Source organism: Scyliorhinus torazame, chromosome 6 (assembly GCF_047496885.1).
Source record: "Scyliorhinus torazame isolate Kashiwa2021f chromosome 6, sScyTor2.1, whole genome shotgun sequence".
In the NCBI taxonomy this organism is placed as follows: Eukaryota; Metazoa; Chordata; class Chondrichthyes; order Carcharhiniformes; family Scyliorhinidae; genus Scyliorhinus; species Scyliorhinus torazame.
Window position 1 is genome coordinate 105219332 of NC_092712.1, and position 22226 is coordinate 105241557.

The 22226-nt window shown below is 44.4% G+C and overlaps 1 protein-coding gene across 9 annotated transcripts in view; it reads right to left on the reverse strand.

The window, feature by feature from the left end:
• adam22 (ADAM metallopeptidase domain 22) overlaps positions 1 to 22226 on the reverse strand; it is a 588297-nt gene that overhangs the window by 14123 nt on the left and 551948 nt on the right. For 3 of the 9 annotated variants that reach the window (XM_072508619.1, XM_072508623.1, XM_072508622.1), the window contains one exon: positions 6181 to 6267. The exons of 5 other annotated variants lie outside the window; for them this stretch is intronic. In XM_072508619.1, coding sequence (XP_072364720.1) covers positions 6181 to 6267 — 87 coding nt within the window. Of the gene's footprint in view, positions 1 to 5681; positions 5709 to 6180; positions 6268 to 22226 lie in introns of all 9 variants that reach the window. One more of the 9 variants, XM_072508620.1, reaches the window with a different exon arrangement.

A 22226-nucleotide genomic window follows, 5' to 3' on the forward strand; every position in this document is an offset into this window, starting at 1 on the left:
TCTTGTTGGAGATGTTCATTGACTGGCACTTTTGCGGTGCAAGTATTACTTTTGCCACTTATCAGCCCAAACCTGAATATTGTCTCGGGCTTGCTGCAAAAGGATAGTGATTGCTTCTGAAGAGTCGTGAATGGTGCTGAATATTGTGCAATCATCAGGGAACATCCCCACTTTTGACCTTATGATTGAAGAAAGTTCATTGCTGGAGCAGCTGAAGTTGATCAGGCCTAGGCCACTACCCTGAGGAACTCCTGCAGTACTGTCCTGGGACTGAGATAATTGACCTCCAACAACCAGAACCATTTTCCTTTGTACTAGGTATGATTCCAACCTGTGGAGTGTTTTCCCCTTGATTCCCAATGACTTCGGTATTTTGTGGGGCTCCTTGATGCCACACTAAGTCAAATATGTCCTTGGTTTCAAGGCAGTCACTCTCAGCTCACCCTATGAGTTCTGCTCTTTTGTCCATGTTTGGACCAAGGCTGCAATGAGGTCAGGAGCTGAGTGGCATTGGTAGTACTCAAACTGAGCATCATTGAGCAGGTTATTGCTGTGTGTCACTGCCACTTGATAGCACTGTCACTTTGTATCACTTTACTGATGACCGAGAACAGACTGATAGGGCGGTAATTGGCCGGGTTGGATTTGTCTTGTTTCTTATGGACTGGACATAGCTGGCCAATTTTTCACATTGTCGGGCAAATGCCAGTGTTGTAGCTGAACTGGAGCAGTTTGCAGCTATCTCTGGAGCACAAGTCTCCAGTGCTATTGCTGAAATGCTGTTAGGGCCGATAGCCTTTTAAGTGTCTAGTGCCTTCAGCAGTTTCTTGATATCACATGGAGTGAATCGAATTGGCTGAAGACTGGCATCTGTGATGCTGGGGACCTCTGGAGGAGACCGAGATGGATCATCCACTCAGCATTTTGGCTGAAGATGATTGTAAATAATGTCTTGGGCGGTATTCTCCATTCCTGAGACTAAGTGTTGAAGCTGGCGCAGGATTCGTCGACTTCCACGACTGGAAACCTGGTGCTGCACCTGGACCGATTCAGCGACTATTAAAGGGGCTAGCAGCTGCGCCACTTCGAATACAATCGATTCCAATGAGAAACGGTGCGCAATTTGCTGGATTCACGTTTGACACTAAGGAGGCTGACAAGCTGCAGCCGCACATACACACTTCACTCCCCACATACACAATCCCAGCCAACAAGGTGGCAGCAAGGAGAGCAGCACCATGATTTATGGATGCTGAGCTTGAGACCGTCCTGGACACCGTGGAGGAGAGACAGGCCACCCGGTACCCCGGCCCGGGAAGGGGGCTGCCAGCCAGCACTGTTCACCGTGCCTGGGCGCAGGTGGCAGAGGCAGTTAAGCGCCAGCAACACCATCCAGACCGGCCTGCAGTACCATAAAAATCTGCACAACTTCCTCAGGGCGGCCAGGGTGAGTAGGCAGCATTTTGCCCCTCGCACCAAGCCCCGTTCCACGCACCCATAACCCTACCCCCTCAACCCGGAGGGCGTCCAAACCCCCAGCCTGCACCATATGCCAACACCCTTACTGGCTGCTATGTAACACGCAAGTAGTCGTATGGTGTAACTTCACAAGGTTGACATCTCGGGCGTCATTCTCCGACCCCCCGCCGGGTCGGAGAATGGCCGTTGGCCGCCGTGAATCCCGCCCCCGCCGAAGTCTCCGCTCCCGGAGATTGGGCGGGGGCGGGAATCCGGCCGCGCCGGTTGGCGGGACCCCCCGCTGGATTCTCCGGCCCGGATGGGCCAAAGTCCCGCCCAGAAATTGCCTGTCCCGCCGACGTAAATCAAACCTGGTATTTACCGGCGGGACCAGGCGGCGTGGGCGGGCTCCGGGGTCCTGGGGGGGGGCGCGGGGCGATCTGACCTCGGGGGGTGCCCCCACGGTGGCCTGGTCCGCGATCGGGGCCCACCGATCCGCGGGCGGGCCTGTGCCGTGGGGGCACTCTTTCCCTTCCGCCTCCGCCACGGTCTCCACCATGGCGGAGGCGGAAGTGACTCTTCCCACTGCGCATGCGCGGGAAACTGACAGCGGCCGCTGACGCTCCCGCGCATGCGCTGGGAAACTGACAGCGGCCGCTGACGCTCCCGCGCATGCGCCGCATTTCCGCGCCAGCTGGCGGGGCAACAAACGCCATTTCCGCCAGCTGGCGGGGCGGAAATCCCTCCGGCGTCGGCCTAGCCCCTCAATGTTGGGGCTAGGCCGCCAAAGATGCGGAGACTTCCGCACCTTTTTGCCGGCGCGATGCCCGTCTGATTTGCGCCGGCTTTGGCGCCAGTCGGCGGGCATCCCGCCGTTGGGAGAGAATTTCGCCCCTGATTTTTCGGTATTTCTGGCATGCCCCCCTGCATTCTTCATTGAACCAGGGTCCTTTGGTTTGATGGCAATGATAGAGTGGGGGATATGCCAGGCCATGAGATTACAGAGTGTGGCCCAATACAATTCTGCTGCTGATGGGCCACAGTGCTTCATGAATGTCAGTTTTGGGTTGTTATATCTGATTGAAATCTATCCCATCTAGCACGGTGGTAGTGCCACACAACACGATGGAAGGACATCCTCAATATGAAGGCGCGACTTTGTCTCCAAAAGGACTGTGCGATGGTCTCTTCTACGTGTACTGTCATAGATAGATGGATCTGTGGCAGGTCAACTGGTGAGGACTAGGTCATGTAGACTTTCCCCACTTGTTGGTTCCCTCATCATCAGCTGCAAACCCAGTCTAGCAGCTATGTCCTTTACAACATGGCCAGCCCGGTCAGCAGTTGTGTTACCTGGCGACGGACATGAAGTCCCCCACCCAATGTGTACCCTTACCGTCCTCAGTATTGGAAGAAGCACTAATTCATCAGCTGAAGTGAAGGCGCAGTAAATAGTAACCAACAGGAGGATTACTTTAATTTTTGACCTAATGCCACAAGACGTCAAGGGGTCCACGGGTCAATGTTGAAAACTTCCAGGGAAACTCCCTCCCAACAGTACACCACTGTGCTGCCACTTCTGGCAAGTCTGACTTGCCTGTGAGACAGGACATACCCAGGGATGGTGATAGTGGTTTCTGGGACATTGTCTGTAAGATATGATTTGGCGAGCATGACTATGACAGGCCTTGCGTTGACTAGTTTGTTGGGACATCTTTTTGACTTTTGAAATAAGCCCATAGCCGTTACTAAGGAGGTCTTTGTAGGGTTGGTTGACAGGGCTGGGTTTGTTGTTGCCATTTCCAGTGCCGAGGCCAATGCCGGGACGGAGGGTCCATCTGGTTTCTTTCCTTTTTGGATTCATAGCAACTTGATGCAACTGAGTGGCTTGCTGGGCCATTTCAGATAGCATTTAAAAGTCAGCTTCTTTACTGTGGGTCTGGGGTCACATGTAGGCCAGACCAGGTGAGAGTTTCCTAAAGGACATCAGTGAGCCAATGGATTTTTACAACAATCGACAATGGTTTCAGGGTCACCATTAGATTTCTAATTCCAGATTCCACCAGCTGCCATGGTGGGATTTGAACCCATATGCCCAGCACATTAGAGCCCCTGGATGGTTGGCCTAGCACCTTGGCCCTCAGGTTGGCATAGCCGGGGGGGGGGGGGGGGTAGGCTTGAAAAGGGACGTGGCCACGAAGGGTGGATTGAGGTGGGGAGGCATGAAGTAAGGAGCATATGGTGAACTCATAGCGGGATGTTGCTGACATGGGGGTCTGCTTGTGCTGACGATTGGGAGGGGGATGCTGGAAGAAGGGGGTGGGGCCTGTGCCAGTGATCCTGGGGCGGGGGGAGGCTGCACTCTTACTTTGAGTTTGGGGTGCCCTCTGCGATGTCTGCGAGGCCGGGCTTGCCGGCGACTTCGGGTCCCACGCATCACTTTTTCAGTAGGTTTCACCCGGCTCCAAAAAAAAACACTAAGTATGGGAGAGTCCAAAGAAGTGCAGGTTAGGTGGATTGGCCATGCTAAATTGCCCCTTAGTGATGAAAGATGTGCAGGTTGGGTAGGGTTGTGGGGATAGGGCAGGAGAGTGTGCCTAAGAAGGGTGCTCTTTCTGAGGATCGGTGCAGACTTGATGGGTTGAATGGCCTCCTTCAGCACTGTAGGGATTCTATGATTAGCCTGAGCCACTGGATTACTAGTCCAGTGACGTTACAACTACATCACTGCCTCCCCTTGTATACTGATAAATCAGCCTGTTTACATATGATATATTCTTGATTTATGTGCATGGACCCAAGAGATGGAAAATTGGGCCTGTATTTAGTTGGTTCAAACTGAGTGCTCATTTAGCAGCCAAAGTACCCAGTTACGCCATACATTTCTAGCTAGGAGTTGCAGTATGTCAATATTTTGTGGTAAAAGAATTAGGGGCTCATAATAGGTCCAATCAACATTTGTATTAGTATTAGTATTACAGTGGAAAAGCTTCCCATTGTTCACTCACGAGGTCTTTACTTTCCCCCACTGAGGGAATCATGGCACATTTTGTAGTCTTTGTCCCCATCTGAGCAAAAGTAGTCTGGCAAAAAGAAGCGTGAATGGGCCTAAGGCAATCTGTGCTAAATAAGGGTAATCAGAAGGAAAGTGTGTTATGCAGAGCACTCAGCTTAAATATCAAGTCACTGCTTATTCTACATCTGGTTCATAAATGCACTGAACATAAGGGAATCTCCTGTCCTTGCCTGGTCTGGCCTGCATGACTCCAGATCCCCAGCAATGTGGTTAACTCTTAAATGCCCTTTCAAGGGCAATTAGGGATGGGCAATAAATGCTCACCCGGCCATCCCATGAATGAACAGAGAAAAAAAGGCAAATGTATATGAATCAAATTCTAATGGCAAAGAACCTACAGCTCTTCTAAGTAGTTCTCTGTTAATATTAAACAGAGTAAAATGAAGTTCCTCATGGCATTATCGGGTTTCCACCTAACCTGGCCTAAAAGTTGTTAATGTAAATTGACTTTACAAATCTATCTTCATTCTCAACAAATTCTGAACAAGGTACTTTTAAAAAAATAGTTCTGTTGCTCTCTGCATTAATTGTAATTAACTTCCATCTTTTTCACTGAACGAACAAGGTATGTAGCGATGTAATCATCCTTTTATCACTGTGAGAACAAATTTGGACTATTAGTTCAAGGTCTATTCCACCACTACCCTTGTGTGTACTGAGGATTTAACAAGCCTTTGGGCTATTGAATTAATGCTCTGCATGTTCTCTCAGCGGGAATTGAGAAATTTACAAGTGCAATTCACAATCAAAGTTTTCTCCAGCCAGGTGCTCCCACTTTAGGCTATGCTGTATGTAGCGTAACACACAAGCATTAGATGCGGTCCAAGGGATGCTTTTCTATGTGACACAATCCAAAGATTTTACAGGCTAGCAATGAGACTAAGAAACACAAAGAAAGGAATAAAACTGTTCTATGGCATAAACATAGAGGAATATGAATCCTTAATTAAAATAACTATTACTAACAATAAACTGAATGCATATACAAGAAGTCAGCTGAAGAGTAGAGTGATCCAAAACAAGCTCAGCAGGTAGCTGGTATTTGCATAATTTCACCGTCGGTTTGAAGTCATGGATGTTTGTTTAAAAATCTGCAGTGAAAATATGTAAACCCACTAGAGTTTGGTAAATAGAGTTTTGCACTCACCCTTCACCCATGTTCCTGTTGCATTGCCTGATGGCACATTATGCACATCATTGCAGCATAAGAGCAGAATTTTATTGCAGATGTAATCGTCTTAACAGGATATTGTGTACAGTGAAAATGACATTATCAGAGCAGTGGGTAGAACAATGTGGATACAAAAGTGCTGTATGGTTGATTTGAAACACCACATTTTGCTAGTGGTAATCATGTGTCAGCCCATTTAATTATTTTTATTGAGAATGGAAAGACAAGCTAATAATGGTGGTGTTGGAGGAAGCATGCACTGCAGTAGTTTTGTATAGGGGACCTCAGCAATAGATGCAAAAAGGAGCTGCAATTGCACATGAAGCCAGGACAGTCATCAGAGGCAGCAAATGAACAGGGGCCACTTTTACCTGCAGCAGCCTGTATTGTAATACGAGGCAGCAGGTTCAGTCATAATGTGCTGCAACAGCTCTGGCAATAAATAAATAAAAAAATACAATGATTTTAGAAATACCTAAAGTACGGTCCTTCAGTGTTTTTATTCACATCTTCTACCCACTTAGCTACATTATATTCTCTTTTGTACCATGGGTTTAAATACCTGCAGAAAGCATTGGTGGGCACAAAGAAAATGGAAGAAGAAGAAAAGAGATCTGAGATCATAGCAAAGCTTAGCAAAGAGCTTCTTTCTTCACCAAAATGCAAGTGAATGTGCCACATACATCACTATGGATCTTCTCAGAAAACTGCAATGTAGACAAATGACACAATCCAAGCTACATCAAGCCATGTACAGTTCACCTAACAACAATATGGGGCTATTTTGTGCCCATTTTAAATTAAATTTGCTTGACACAGTAAAATCAATTGTGGCATTTTACACATGATGCACGAATATCTTAGGCCAAACTTTACTTTCACTTGTAAAATACTGCACCGCTTTTAATTGCTTTAACCAAAGAAAATCTCAGGTGAACTGTGCAGAAAAGGAGACAGCCTGCTATATTACAGGAATACCACAGAACAATAGATTAGGGACAGTTTATCAAAATGGCAAATCGTTGGAATATTAACTATATCACTTCATTTCCCTTGCAAACTTGTTATCACCTCTAGGCGGCCTCTTTAAACTGGGATAATCTAGACGGCACCACAATCCTCTTGCTTTTCAAATATAAATGGAATGAGCAACCTTCCAGCGTTTTCCAATCTCACACGGCAGTCCATTCTACTGCTAGATGATGCATCTTTTCACAGTGGCAGCAAAATTCACAATCTGTTTGAACATGTTAGATTCTGAGGCTAGAAAATGTACTATTGGACATGGCCGCTTCAATCAGGTTTCCGCCACTATCACAGTACCAAAAGAGCCCTAATTAAAGTCACAAATTATATCTGCTATGCCTGTGACAGAAGTGAAGAATCCCGCCTCAATCCTCTCAACCTATTTGTAGCCTTTGTCAGGGTTTTTCACACCATTCTCCTCCAGTGCCTCCCCATTGTCATTCAGCTGGGTGAGGTTGCACCTGCTTCCTGCTTAGCTCTCTAATCATAGCCAGAGAATCATCTGTAATGGCTTCTCTTTCCCTTACCATTACCTCTGAATTCCCCCTTGGATTTCTCCTTGGCTCCCTCCTATTTCGCATCCACGTATTGCCCCTCAGCGACATCATCATTTGCTGATGACACCCAGCTCCAACTCACTAACGGCTCTCTTAACCCTTGCAATGTCTCCAAATAATCAAAATGCTTGATGGGCATCTAATATTGGATGTGCAAAGAATTTCCTCAAGCCATTGTCTTCACTCCACGTGACAAACTCCATCACCCTAGCAATTTAGGTTAAGTCAGACTACTTGCACCCTTGATGCCATATTTGGCCTCGAGATGAGCTACTGACCACATATCCGCACAATCACTAAGACTGCCTATTTTCAAATTTGCAACATCACCCAAATCCACCCTGCCTCTGTTCGTCTTTGGGTGAAATGTTTATTTGTGCCGTTGTTAGCTCAAGATCTAATTATGCCAACTCCTGACCAACCTCCCATATTCCCACCTCCATAAACTGGAGGTCATCCTAACACCACTTTAATGTCATTACTTCTACCAAGTTCCGTTCACCTGTCACACTGTGCTCACTGACACACATTATTTCCCAGTTAAGCAATGCCTTAATTTTAACCTTTTAATCCTGGTTTTCATATCACTTAATCCAGCCTGCCCTATCTCCCAGAACACCTCCACTGTCTCCTCCACCCTCAACAATGTCTGTGCTCCTCTAATTCTGCCCTCTTGAGCATCCCCAGTTTTAATTGTTCCACCATTGGTGGTGTGCCTTCGGCTGCAAAGGCCCTGAAAACTCTTGAATTTCCAACCTGAATATCTCTGACTATCTCTTTTTCCTCCTTTAAGACATTTCTCAAATCACAGTGACCAATCTTTTGGTCATCTGCTTTAATATCTCCTTGGGGGCTCAGGCACTCCTGCAAAGCACCTTTGTATATTTCATAGCATTTAAGCACTGTGTAAATAACAGTTGTTGTTATTGCTGTTAAGGTATTTGCAATTTATGGAATTACGGATTGCTGCTATTTAACTAGGATTACTTCATGTAGTATTCACTGTTATACAGTATATGAGTCACAAAAGATAAAGCATTAGTATGTGGGTACAACAAGTGATTTGGAAGACAAATAGAATGTTGGTGTTTATTGCAAGGGGCATGGAATATAAAAGTAGGGAAATGTTACTGCAGCTCTATAAGGACTTGGTGAGACCACATCTGGAATACTGTGTATATCATGGTCTTATTTACGAAAGGTACAATTGTGTTGGAAGCTGTTCAGGGAAGGCTCATTTCTGGGGTGACGAGTTTATCTTAAGAAAAATGGTTGAACAGTTTGGGCACATACCCATTGGAGTTTAGAAGATTGAGGGGTGATCTTATGGAAACATATAACATTCTCAAAGGACTTGATAGGATGGATAATAGGAGAATGTTTCCTTGTTTTGGAGAGACAAGAACCAGGGGAAACATTTTAAAAATAACAGGTCTCCCTTTTGAGATAGAGATGAGAATTTATTTTCTCTCAAAGGGTTGTTAGTCTGTAAAATTTTACAGAAAGCAGTGGAGGCTGAGTCACAGGATTAAGTCAAGGCTGAATTAGATAGTTTTCTAATAGATAAGGGAGTCAAGGATTATGGGGGCCAGACAGGAAACTGGAGTTGAGACCACAACTAGATCAGCCATGATTGTAACAAATGGCACAACAGGCTAGAAGGGCTGAATGGCCTACTCCTGCTCCCAAGTTCTATGTGTGGTGAAAACTCATGTGCAAAATTCCATAATTCTAACTAATGTCTTGCCGGGAAATAGCATGCCAAAGGCAAATAGCTATCGCATCAGGAGCTTTATGGAATGCAATGGCTTTGCTGAAATAATAAATGTTGCTGGTCGTAAGAAAAGTATAACTTATGTATCCATAAATGTGCTCTTAAAATAAGACACTGGGTCAAAAGTTGGATTTTGCTTGTGGTGGGGTGCGATTCAGGCATAGTGCAAGCTGCACATCCAACTATGCCGCAGCAGGATCATGGAAAATTGGGATGCTTGTGATAAGCCTGGGTGGAAGACTTCCCAGAAAGAAAAACAACATTAAAATAGGGAAATAGGAATACTGGTCTGACCTCGTCTTGTATACTTTAAAATAGAACATGAGTAAAACCGGGAAATAATACTGGTCCAAACTGTTTTTCCCTTACGGGTTGGGAAAAACAATAGGGAGGAGGGCAAACCATGGCCCACTGCATCTAATTCCACATTCAAGAAGGCAAAACAACATTTTAATTAACTTTTAGATTGCAGCCTCCACTGATCTCTTTACAAAATGGTTGTTTGGCTGTTGTATACCTGAAGAACAAGACCACAGAATGCTTGACACAAGTGATGATCAGTTGATGATAGAAACACTTCCATAGAAAAAAGCCCTGGAACTGTGCTGGGCCCCTAGTTTGCATCAGCAATAGGTCTAATGCCAGTTTCAGGCAGGGCATCTTAACCTTTAATACTGATTCCAAAAAAGCAGGTACTCAAATTTCTAGGCTGCTGCATTTTAAACCATGTGCCTCTTATAGTCGTTTCCAATACACATATACAACATGGAATGAAATACAACATAGCATTATCTAACAGCAACCTTATTTGTAGTCTGGTTGGAGGTTTTAACATCATGCTGGAAAAGCAGTTCAGGTGAAAACAATTGTGATATGGCTTATCACTTAATGGCTGTGGCTTCATAAAACACTTAACTACATCATTGTAGCACCATTACATCAAAAATCAGCAGTATTATAAAATACACCATTATAAACGATAACTGAGATTTAACAAAGCTTATTTTGAGGCACTGTGTGAAGTTATAACACCCAAAACCAATAAAGCAATTTATTTCAAATATATAACACTCCTACTAGGTTTTAAAAATGTTCATTTTCTTTCAGGTTTTAAAGGATTATTTAACCAATTAATGAAGATCTGAAGATAAGTTTGGTTAGATTTTACAGATCAATTACTTATTGAAAACGTGTCTCCAAATGAGAGTCTTCTCCACACATCATGGACCAAGTCCCAATGAAACCTCATGAGCTGTCATGAGCCTACCCAGCATATATAAATGATCTACTGCTTATTGGTGTACACCAGAATTAATTGAAATATAACACAGTCTTGTGTATGTGAAAACTTTTCAAATTATAAACTAGATCAAAACTTAGCCCAATAAATTGAGCCTCAAAGCATCTTCATATATTGTGTAGTTGTAAACTGTAAAGTTATTCCCAAAGAAGGTTTGGAAGTAAAGCAGCAGCTTTCTTGTTGAACAAAGCAAACTGCAAAGGGCAGCGGTTATGACATAACACAACAAACTGTAAACAATATAAAAGTAAAAGTAAAGTTGCCATAGTCTCAGATGACCAGAAGCTGCTTTCCCCATTGAGGAGGAGAGTTGAATTCTGGTGATTAACCTGAGGATCATCACACATCAGACGAGGGGAAAGGTTGAGAAGGCGGGGCCTTCATGAGTAACCTCAGCCGGTATGGGGATATATAAGCATCAAAATTATACACTATTGTAAAATATATTGTTATGGAACTGAATTGCTATTAGCCCATAATGCTAAGCAATATGGATCAACCGTGCCTTTACATGACATGTCAAAGTAACAGATTGTAATTCCTCCTAAGAAAACTTGTATATAAGATCTCAATTGTAATCTACTGTACTACACAGAGGAACTGCATCCATAGTAAATTATAAACAGCGATTCCAATTGGTTCACATTAGACATACTTGTACTCTTTCCTCTAACAATCTGTTACAGAACCCAACCATTGTACTTAACACCACTCACTCAAACTGACATCCTCTGAAGCTCAGTGATTGAGTCATGGTAACAATAAAATACCGTTGTTGATTTTAATGGTGGCTTTGATCTTAGTCTCAGTTTGCTGAGGCCTCAGAATGACCATTTTGTAATGGATAATATCACACTTATCCACATTAAACTCCACTTGCCAAAGTTTGGCCCATTCTCCTAGCCTATCTATATCCATCTATAAATTCTTTATCCTCTCTTCCCTTCCTGCTTTCCCACCTATTTTAATACCATCCGTAAATGTTTCTATGTTACACTCTGTCCTTGCCTGCAGATCATTTATATAGATTATAAATAGCTGAACTCGGGTCTGGTGGCCTGAAGTGCATATGTTTTAATGCAAGGAGCATTACGGGTAAGGCAGATGAACTTAGAGCTTGGATTACTACTTGGAACTATGATGTTGTTGCCATTACAGAGACCTGGTTGAGGGAAGGGCAGGATTGGCAGCTAAACGTTCCAGGATTTAGATGTTTCAGGCGGGATAGAGGGGGATGTAAAAGGGGAGGCGGAGTTGCGCTACTTGTTCAGGAGAGTATCACAGCTATACAGCGAGAGGACACCTCAGAGGGCAGTGAGGCTATATGGGTAGAGATCAGGAATAAGAAGGGTGCAGTCACAATGTTGGGGGTATACTACAGGCCTCCCAACAGCCAGCGGGAGATAGAGGAGCAGATAGGTAGACAGATTTTGGAAAAGAGTAAAAACAACAGGGTTGTGGTGATGGGAGACTTCAACTTCCCCAATATTGACTGGGACTCACTTAGTGCCAGGGGCTTAGACGGGGCAGAGTTTGTAAGGAGCATCCAGGAGGGCTTCTTAAAACAATATGTAAACAGTCCAACTAGGGAAGAGGCGGTACTGGACCTGGTATTGGGGAATGAGCCCGGCCAGGTGGTAGATGTTTCAGTAGGGGAGCATTTCGGTAACAGTGACCACAATTCAGTAAGTTTTAAAGTACTGGTGGACAAGGATAAGAGTGGTCCGAGGATGAATGTGCTAAATTGGGGGAAGGCTAATTATAACAATATTAGGCGGGAACTGAAGAACATAGATTGGGGGCGGATGTTTGAGGGCAAATCAACATCTGACATGTGGGAGGCTTTCAAGTGTCAGTTGATAGGAATACAGGACAGGCATGTTCCTGTGAGGAAGGAAGATAAATACGGCAATTTTCGGGAACCTTGGATGACGAATGATATTGTAGGCCTCGTCAAAAAGAAAAAGGAGGCATTTGTCAGGGCTAAAAGGCTGGGAACAGACGAAGCCTGTGTGGCATATAAGGAAAGTAGGAAGGAACTTAAGCAGGGAGTCAGGAGGGCTAGAAGGGGTCATGAAAAGTCATTGGCAAATAGGGTTAAGGAAAATCCCAAGGCTTTTTACACTTACATAAAAAGCAAGAGGGTAGCCAGGGAAAGGGTTGGCCCACTGAAGGATAGGCAAGGGAATCTATGTGTGGAGCCAGAGGAAATGGGCGAGGTACTAAATGAATACTTTGCATCAGTATTCACCAAAGAGAAGGAATTGGTAGATGTTGAGTCTGGAGAAGGGGGTGTAGATAGCCTGGGTCACATTGTGATCCAAAAAGACGAGGTGTTGGGTGTCTTAAAAAATATTAAGGTAGATAAGTCCCCAGGGCCGGATGGGATCTACCCCAGAATACTGAAGGAGGCTGGAGAGGAAATTGCTGAGGCCTTGACAGAAATCTTTGGATCCTCGCTGTCTTCAGGGGATGTCCCGGAGGACTGGAGAATAGCCAATGTTGTTCCTCTGTTTAAGAAGGGTAGCAAGGATAATCCCGGGAACTACAGGCCGGTGAGCCTTACTTCAGTGGTAGGGAAATTACTGGAGAGAATTCTTCGAGACAGGATCTACTCCCATTTGGAAGCAAATGGACGTATTAGTGAGAGGCAGCACGGTTTTGTGAAGGGGAGGTCGTGTCTCACTAACTTGATAGAGTTTTTCGAGGAGGTCACTAAGATGATTGATGCAGGTAGGGCAGTAGATGTTGTCTATATGGACTTCAGTAAGGCCTTTGACAAGGTCCCTCATGGTAGACTAGTACAAAAGGTGAAGTCACACGGGATCAGGGGTGAACTGGCAAGGTGGATACAGAACTGGCTAGGCCATAGAAGGCAGAGGGTAGCAATGGAGGGATGCTTTTCTAATTGGAGGGCTGTGACCAGTGGTGTTCCACAGGGATCAGTGCTGGGACCTTTGCTCTTTGTAGTATATATAAATGATTTGGAGGAAGATGTAACTGGTCTGATTAGTAAGTTTGCAGACGACACAAAGGTTGGTGGAATTGCGGATAGCGATGAGGACTGTCTGAGGATACAGCAGGATTTAGATTGTCTGGAGACTTGGGCGGAGAGATGGCAGATGGAGTTTAACCTGGACAAATGTGAGGTAATGCATTTTGGAAGGGCTAATGCAGGTAGGGAATATACAGTGAATGGTAGAACCCTCAAGAGTATTGAAAGTCAAAGAGATCTAGGAGTACAGGTCCACAGATCACTGAAAGGGGCTACACAGGTGGAGAAGGTAGTCAAGAAGGCATACGGCATGCTTGCCTTCATTGGCCGGGGCATTGAGTATAAGAATTGGCAAGTCATGTTGCAGCTGTATAGAACCTTAGTTAGGCCACACTTGGAGTATAGTGTTCAATTCTGGTCGCCACACTACCAGAAGGATGTGGAGGCTTTAGAGAGGGTGCAGAAGAGATTTACCAGAATGTTGCCTGGTATGGAGGGCATAAGCTATGAGGAGCGATTGAATAAACTCGGTTTGTTCTCACTGGAACGAAGGAGGTTGAGGGGCGACCTGATAGAGGTATACAAAATTATGAGGGGCATAGACAGAGTGGATAGTCAGAGGCTTTTCCCCAGGGTAGAGGGGTCAATTACTAGGGGGCATAGGTTTAAGGTGAGAGGGGCAAAGTTTAGAGTAGATGTACGAGGCAAGTTTTTTACGCAGAGGGTAGTGGGTGCCTGGAACTCACTACCGGAGGAGGTAGTGGAGGCAGGGACGATAGGGACATTTAAGGGGCATCTTGACAAATATATGAATAGGATGGGAATAGAAGGATACGGACCCAGGAAGGGTAGAAGATTGTAGCTTAGTCGGGCAGTATGGTCGGCACGGGCTTGGAGGGCCGAAGGGCCTGTTCCTGTGCTGTACATTTCTTTGTTCTTTGTTCTTTGACTGACCCCTGCGGCACCCCACTAGTTACTGTTCGCCAGCCAGAGAAGGACCCTTTTAACCCAATCCTGTCAGTCAGCCAATCCTCGATGCAATCTAGCACTCTACCTCCAATCTGCTTCGAGCTCACCTTCTGGATCAGTCTTTTATGCGGCACCTTGTTTGATGCTTTCTGAAAGGCTAGATATACCACATCCACAGGTTCTCCATTGTCCACCTTGCTGGTTACATCCTCAAAGAACTCAAGCAAGTTTGTTAAGCATGACTTACCCTTCATAAAACCATGCTGATACTGGTGGATTGAGCTTTGTCTTTCCAAATGTTCAGTCATCTCCTCCTTTAATGATTGATTCCAGCAACTTCCCCACCACAGCGATCAAGCTAACCGGTCTATAGTTTCCTACTTTTTGCCTCTCTTCCTTTTAGGATAGGGGCATCACATAAGTGAGTTGCCAATCCACCGGGACCTTTCCAGAATTCAGGGAGTTTTGAAATGTCACACCAATGCATCCACTATCTCTGCTGCCACCTCCTATAATACCTTAGTGTGCAGGCCAACAGATCCAGGAGACCTATCTGCCTTTAATCCCATACTGACTCACTAGTGATAATAATAATAATCACTTATTGTCACAAGTAGGCTTCATTGAAGTTACTATGAAAAGCCCCTAGTCGCCACATTCCAGCGCCTGTTCGGGGAGGCTGGTACGGGAATTGAACCCGCGCTGCTGGCATTGTTCTGCATTGCAAGCCAGCTATTTAGCCCACTGTGCTAAACCAGCCCTGGTTATTGCAACACATTCCATTGCATTAACTGCAGTTCTTGGAAATGTTTTATTATCCCCTGCCGTGAAGATAGAGGCAAAATATTGGTTCAGTGCCTCCACCATCTCTGTGTTCCCCATTATTACTGCACCAGTATGGTTCTCTAAATGGCAAATATTTACTTTAGCTATTCTCTTCCTCTTTATACACTTATAGAAGCTTTTGGTACCAGTATTTAAGTTTTCCGCTAGTTTCCTTTTGTAGTTCATCTTAGCTCTGTTGATTTTATTTCTAGTGGCCTTCTGCTTAACCTTAAAAGTTCTCCCAATCCTCCAGCTTAGAACTAGCTTTTGCAGAATGGTATGCTCTAGTTTTTGCCTTTTTGTCCTTTTTGACTTCCTTTTATAACCATGGAACATTTTTCTCCCTTTTACAATTCCCCTTTCTCTCAGGAATATACTTTAATTGAGAGGTATTTAATATCTCCCTGAACATCCACCATTGTTCCTCAACTGTGCTAGCCTCAATTATTTGTGCCCAGTCTGCTTGGGCCAACTCTTTCCTCAGGCCTGTATAATTATCTCCGCCCAACGTTAAAACCCTAGTGTGGCATCCTGTCTTCTTTCGTTCAATCTGATTTTGAAAGTCTAGCATGCTGTGATCATTTCTTCCAAGAGGATCGTTAATGACAAAACTATTTATCACCCCTTCTTTGTTACAGAATACTAAATCTAAAATAGCCTGCTCCTTGATTGGTTTCATTACATATTGCTCCCTCGAGACTACCCTTGCCAATTTTATTAATCTAGTCAATGTGCATGTTAAAATCACCCATGATTACCATTATGCCCTTCTCACAAGCCCTCATCATTTCTTGGTTTATACTATGCACCACTTTGGAAGTATTGCTCAGGGGGTTGTAAATTACTCCTACTCAGGAGCTTTTTCCCATTTTTTGTATTTCCACCCAGATCGATTCAACATTTTGGCCCTTAGTGCCAATATCATTTCTTAAAACAGTCTTGATGTCATCTTTAACCAACAAAGCAACTCCACCTCCTGTTCCATCCTGTCTGTCCGTTCGGAATACTGAGTCCCTTGGACATTCAACTCCCAGTCCAATCCTCCTGCAATCATGTTTCAGTAATCCCCACCAAATCATACCCATTTGTCTCTATTTATGCTGTCAGCTCATTAACGTCACTCCGAATACTGCGTGCATTTAGGTACAATTTTTAAATATATCCTATGATTTGTCTTTCCTTTGCAGGATTTTCTTGTGCAGTACAATTTTCACACATTCTGACCTCCTTTATTCATCTCTGATAACACTCAGTCTCATCCCCAACTTTCACTCCCATAGTCATTTTACATTTTGATTTTTTACATTTCCTTGCCCCTCCGTAGTCATTAGATTGGCCCTGCCTGTTCATCCTATTAACCTCATCCTTCTCCTCACATGCTTACTTCCTGTTTGAATCCCATTAACCGTTATATTCCTTGTGCTTTTACCTTTAGCTGCAGTTGCTATTTCTTTTCTGACTATTTCTTTACTCTCTCTTACTTGTTTTTGGATCTGTATTGAGTTCAGAGATTATCCAGAGATTATAAACCCTTGAGGACTGGTTCTTTAATTTTGTTCATAGTTCCTGATATTCCTCACTGGACATGATCCAGATAATCACATTTAAATGAGCTATTAGCATAATTTAATTATGTGAGCCGTATTTGAGGCCATATTCTTCAGGGGCCTGGGAGCTCCCAGCCAGGCCTCAACTGGGAACCGATTAGTACTGATCTCCTCAAGCAGAGACCAGGCGTAATGGCCACTTTCAGGGTATTGGAGTTCCCCGGATGGTTGAGGACAGAGCAGAGAATGACCCTGGCTTGCCCCCATTACCTGGGCACCCTGGCAATGCCAACCTGACTGATGTTGCCATGTTTTGCTGGGTGGGGTTAGGAACTGATGAATCAAGCACCCCCTGATACCAATTCACAAAAGGGTGCTGATTCAAGCAGAAACACCTTAGTTCCATATTTTACTTAGGGCAGGATTTGTTTTGAGTTGCTGTTGGAGATTTTTAAAGAGTGTCTGAATCAATCTGGTACAAGTCGAAGGATTCTTAAGAGGGAGGGGGAGAAACCAGAAGTTGTGGTGCACATAGGCAACAACGACATAGCCAAGAAAAGGGATGAGGATCTAAAAAGTGATTTTAGGGAATTAGGTTGGAAGCTAAAGAGCAGGTCGAGCAGAGTAGTAATCTCAGGATTGCTACCGAGGCCACATTCAAGTGAGGCAAGGAGCAGAGAGCTACTGCAGCTGAACACGTTGCTACAGGGCTGATGCAGGAGGCAAAGCTTCAGATATGTGGCTCATTGAGATACCTTCTGGGGAAGGTGGGACCTGTACATGAAGGGCGGATTGCACCTAAACTGGTGGAGCACTAATTTCCTGTGTGGGAGGTTTGCTAGAGCTCTTCGGGAGGTTTTAAACTAGTTTGGCAGAGGGCTGGAAACCAGAGTTATGGACCAGAGGATAGGGTAGCTGTTGTACAGGCAGAAGTAGTATCCAGCGTGTCTGTGAGGAAGGATAGACAGTTGATAGGGCAAAATTGCACTCAGTGGAATGGGTTAAATTGTGTCTGTTTCAATGCAAGGAGTGCCAGGAATAAAGGAGATGAACTTAGAGCATGGATCAGTACTTGGAACTACAATATTGTGGCCAGTACGGAAACATGGATTTCACAGGGGCAGGAATGGTTGTCAGATGTTCCGGGGTTTAGATGTTTTGAGAAGAATAGGGAGGGAGGTAAAAGAGGAGGCAGAGTGGCACTGTTAATTAGGGAGTGCATCACAGCAGCAGAAAAGGAGATAGTCGAGGAGGGTTTGTCTACTGAGTCAGTATGGGTGGAAGTCAGAAACAAGAAAGGAGCAGTCACTTTATTTGGAGTTTTCTATAGACTTTTCAATAGCAGCAGAAAGATGGAGGAACAGATCTTGGAAAGGTGCAGAAGTAACAGAGTTGTTGTCATGGGTGACTTCAACTTCCCTAATATTGACTGGACCTCCTTAGTGCAAATGGTTTGGATGGAGCAAATTTTGTCAGGTGTGTATAGGAAGGATTCCTGACTCAATATGTAAATAGACCGCCTAGGGGGGAGTCCATATTGGATTTGGTGCTCGGCAACAAACCAGGCCAGGTGTCAGATGTCTCGGTGGGAGAGCATTTCGGTGACAGTGACCACAACTCCTTGACCTTCACCATAGTAATGGAGAGGAGTAGGAACAGACAGTATGGGAAGGTATTTAATTGGGGGAAGGGAAATTATACTGCTATTAGACAGGAGCTGAGGAGCATGAAGTGGGAACAGTTGTTCTCGGGGAAATGCACAACAGTAAGTGGGGGTTGTTCAAGGAGCACTTGCTGCGAGTGCTAGATAGTTTTGTCCCACTGAGAAGAGGAAGCAATGGTAAGGTGAAGGAGCCTTGGATGACAAAAGAAGTGGAGCTTCTAGTCAAGAGGAAGAAGGAAGCTTACGTAAGGTTGAGGAAGCAAGGATCTGGCATGGTTCTAGAGGGTTACAAGGTAGCCAGGAAGGAACTCAAAAATGGACTTAGGAGAGCTAGAAGGGGGCATGAAAAAGCACTGGCGGGAAGGATTAGGGACAACCCCAAGGCGTTCTACACATATGTGAGAAATAAGAGGATGATCAGAGTGAGAGTAGGGCCGATCAGGGATAGTGGAGGGAAATTGTGTCTAGAGTCTGAGGAGATAAGGGAGGCCCGAAATGAATATTTTGCTTCAGTATTCACGAGAGAGAGGGACCCTGTTGCTCGTGAGAACAGCGTGAACCAGGTTAATAGATTCAAACAGGTTGATATTAAGAAGGAGGATTTCAGTAAGGCATTTGATAAAGTTCCCCATGGTAGGCTCATTCAGATAGTTAGGGGGCAAGGGATACAGGGAAATTTGGCTGTCTGGATGCAGAATTGACTGGCCAAAAGAAGACAGCGAGTGGTAGTGGATGGAAAGTATTCCGCCTGGAAGTCGGTGACCAGTGGTGTCCCGCAGGGATCTGTTCTTGGACCTCTGCTCTTTGTGGTTTTCATAAATGACTTGAATGAGGAAGTGGAAGGGTGGGTTAGTAAGTTTGCCGATGACACAAAGGTTGGTGGAGTTGTAGATAGTGTCGAGGGCTGTTGCAGATTACAACAGGACATTGACAGGATGCAGAGATGGAGTTCAACCTAGATAAATGTGAAGTGATTCATTTTGGAAGGTCGAATTTGAATGCTGAATACAGGGTTAAAGGCAGGATTCTTGGAAGTGTGGAGGAACAGAGGGATCTTGGGATCCACGTACATAGGACCCTCAAAGTTGGCACCCAGGTTGATAGGGTTGTTAAGAAGGCGTATGGTGTGTTGGCTTTCATTAACAGTGGGACTGAGTTTAAGAGCCGCGAGGTTTTGCTGCAGCTTTATAAAACTCTAGTTAGATCACACTTGGAATATTGTGTCCAGCTCTGGTCGCCTCATTATAGGAAGGAAGTGGATGCCTTGGAGAGGGTGCAGAGGATATTTACCAGGATGCTGCCTGGACTGGCGGGCATGACATATGAAGAAAGGTTGAAGGAGCTAGGGCTTTTCTCACTGGAGCGAAGAAGGAAGAGAGGTGCCTTGATAGAGGTGTACAAGGTGATGAGAGGCATGGATAGAGTGGATAGCCAGAGACTTTTCCCCAGGGCAGAAATGGCTGTCATGATGGGGACATAATTTTAAGGTGATTGGAGGAAGGTATAGGGGAGATGTCAGAGGTTGGTTCTTTACACAGAGAGTGGTGGGTGCATGGAATGCACTACCAGCGGTGGAGTCAGAGGCATTAGGGACATTGAAGCGACTCTTGGACAGGCACATAGACAACAGTAAATTGAAGGGATGTAGGTTAGTTTGAACTTAGATTAGGATAAATGGTCGCACAACATCGTGGGCCGAAGGGCCTGTATTGTGCTGTACTGTTCTATGTTTTGTGTTCTAAGATGTACTTCTGGTCCCATTTGAAAACTGGATATTGCAGTGCTAAATTAATTTCTATTTTACATAAACAGTTAAAATGAAGCCCACTTTCTTTCATTAACTCACATGGTAAAAATACTGCTGCAGGCTAATGAATAAACAACAAGAAAAATAAAACAATTTGTGCAAATCAATCCCCCCTCCCACCACACTTTACCATTATCCCCTCCATGTCAACTCATCAAGTGTCCTTGGACAGTTTCTTTACAACTTTGGCACGCTGTGGAAAGCTTTGAAAGGTTTGATACTTTCTGGACAGCTTTGGCACTTCCGGATCGCTTTGACAGCTTCAGCACTTCTTGGACAGCTTTGACACTTGCAGGAAAACTTTAACAGGTTTGACACTTTCTCAATAGCTTTGACAGGTTTGAAAGTTGAACAGCTCTTTCACAGTTCACTGGCAGCTAGACAGATCTTTGACAGTTCCATGACAGTTAGGCAACTCTTTAACCGGTCCTTAATAACAAGACGGTTCCTTGACAGTTGGACAGCTCCTTGACAGTTCCAATGATATTGCGTAGAAAACATGCAGAAACCTGTTCAGTTCTAACAATCACAAAGTATATCTTACCTCTCCCAATGGTGCCCTGGGATACGATCCAAACGGCACCTCAATTGTCCAATGGGGTACCCTGGTGATCCAAATGCACCCACCAGGTTTGGTCCACCTGGTGATTTAACGGCGAGCTGCCTCCAAAAATCGTGCATTCTTGAACCCCAGCCTCATTCCAGTCCCAACCCAAGGAAGATGGGAAATGCTCCTCACTGCTCTCAACAGGAAACGTTGGTACCAGTTCTGTTAATTGCAAAGTGGCTAACATATACCCTCAGCACCATTTAGAATAAAGTCGAGGCGTGTTTATGCAACAGAAGGGCTAATTGCAGTACATATTGACCAGGATTTTCCTCAGAACTCTCTCTGTTCCATTGTCATACTGAGGAACCTTTCATTACTGAACCTCACCCTGATCGAAAATTGCTCTCTTTCTTTCCATGCCGCTAATCAATAAATCTTGTGATGTTGTGGTCAGGAAACGTGTTGCGAACAACATGAACAGCTATCACTTGAGGCTTCTGGTTTATTCATTGTTGTTTTATTTCCAGCCAGTTCAGAAATACTTTAAAACTCTGTTTCTGTTGGCTGTGACAAATTCATGAGACAAAGCCAAGCATAAAAAAAACAGATGTTTGCCAGCTTCAACAACAGATGATTGATATACTGAGAAGTAAGTTATAATAATTATTTTTAAGAGAGTAAAATCTATTTTCTTGTACTTGTTAAGGGGTCAAGTGAGTCCTTTCCTCCTCAGTGCCTTAATTTGTGGTAGTTAATTCATAGAATTTACAGTGCAGAATTTACACTGCAGTACAGTGCAGATTGTGACTTCATTGTGTGGATACTTTACTCCCGTGCTTGTGGAAGCAGCAGAGTGGTGAGTGTTGTACTTTATAATATGATGTGGAGATGCCGGCATTGGACTGGGGTGGGCACAGTAAGAAGTCTTACAACACCAGGTTAAAGTCCAATAGGTTTGTTTCGAATCACTAGTTTTCGGAGCGCAGGTTCACCTGAGGAAGGAGCTCCGAAAGCTAGTGATTCAAAACAAACCTGTTGGACTTTAACCTGGTGTTGTAAGACTTCTTACTGTACTTGATAATAGTATGTGGAGTACTGGATTGGTTGCTCTCTCAAACTTGATTAACATGACTACTCTAATGCTCAAAACCAAGCCGAGCGCATTCCTAGAATTCACAAAAGTAGAAGGATTATTTGCACAGAATATGAAAATGCTACATCTTCAATTAAAAATATAAGTGCAATTTAATGGGCTCTTGTTTGTTAATCTAATTATAATAAGTTATAGCTATAGTCCCTTTTATTAGGGTCATGTTTTGTGGATGGAGGCAATTATGCCATCTCCCTACAGTAATTATCATGGGTCCTTCTGTTCACTCTTGCAGTGCTTCACAATGCATAGATTTTTTTTTTTTTATTAAATATTTTATTGAAAATTTTTGGTCAACCAACACAGTACATTGTGCATCCTTTACACAATATTATAACAACACAAATAACAATGACCT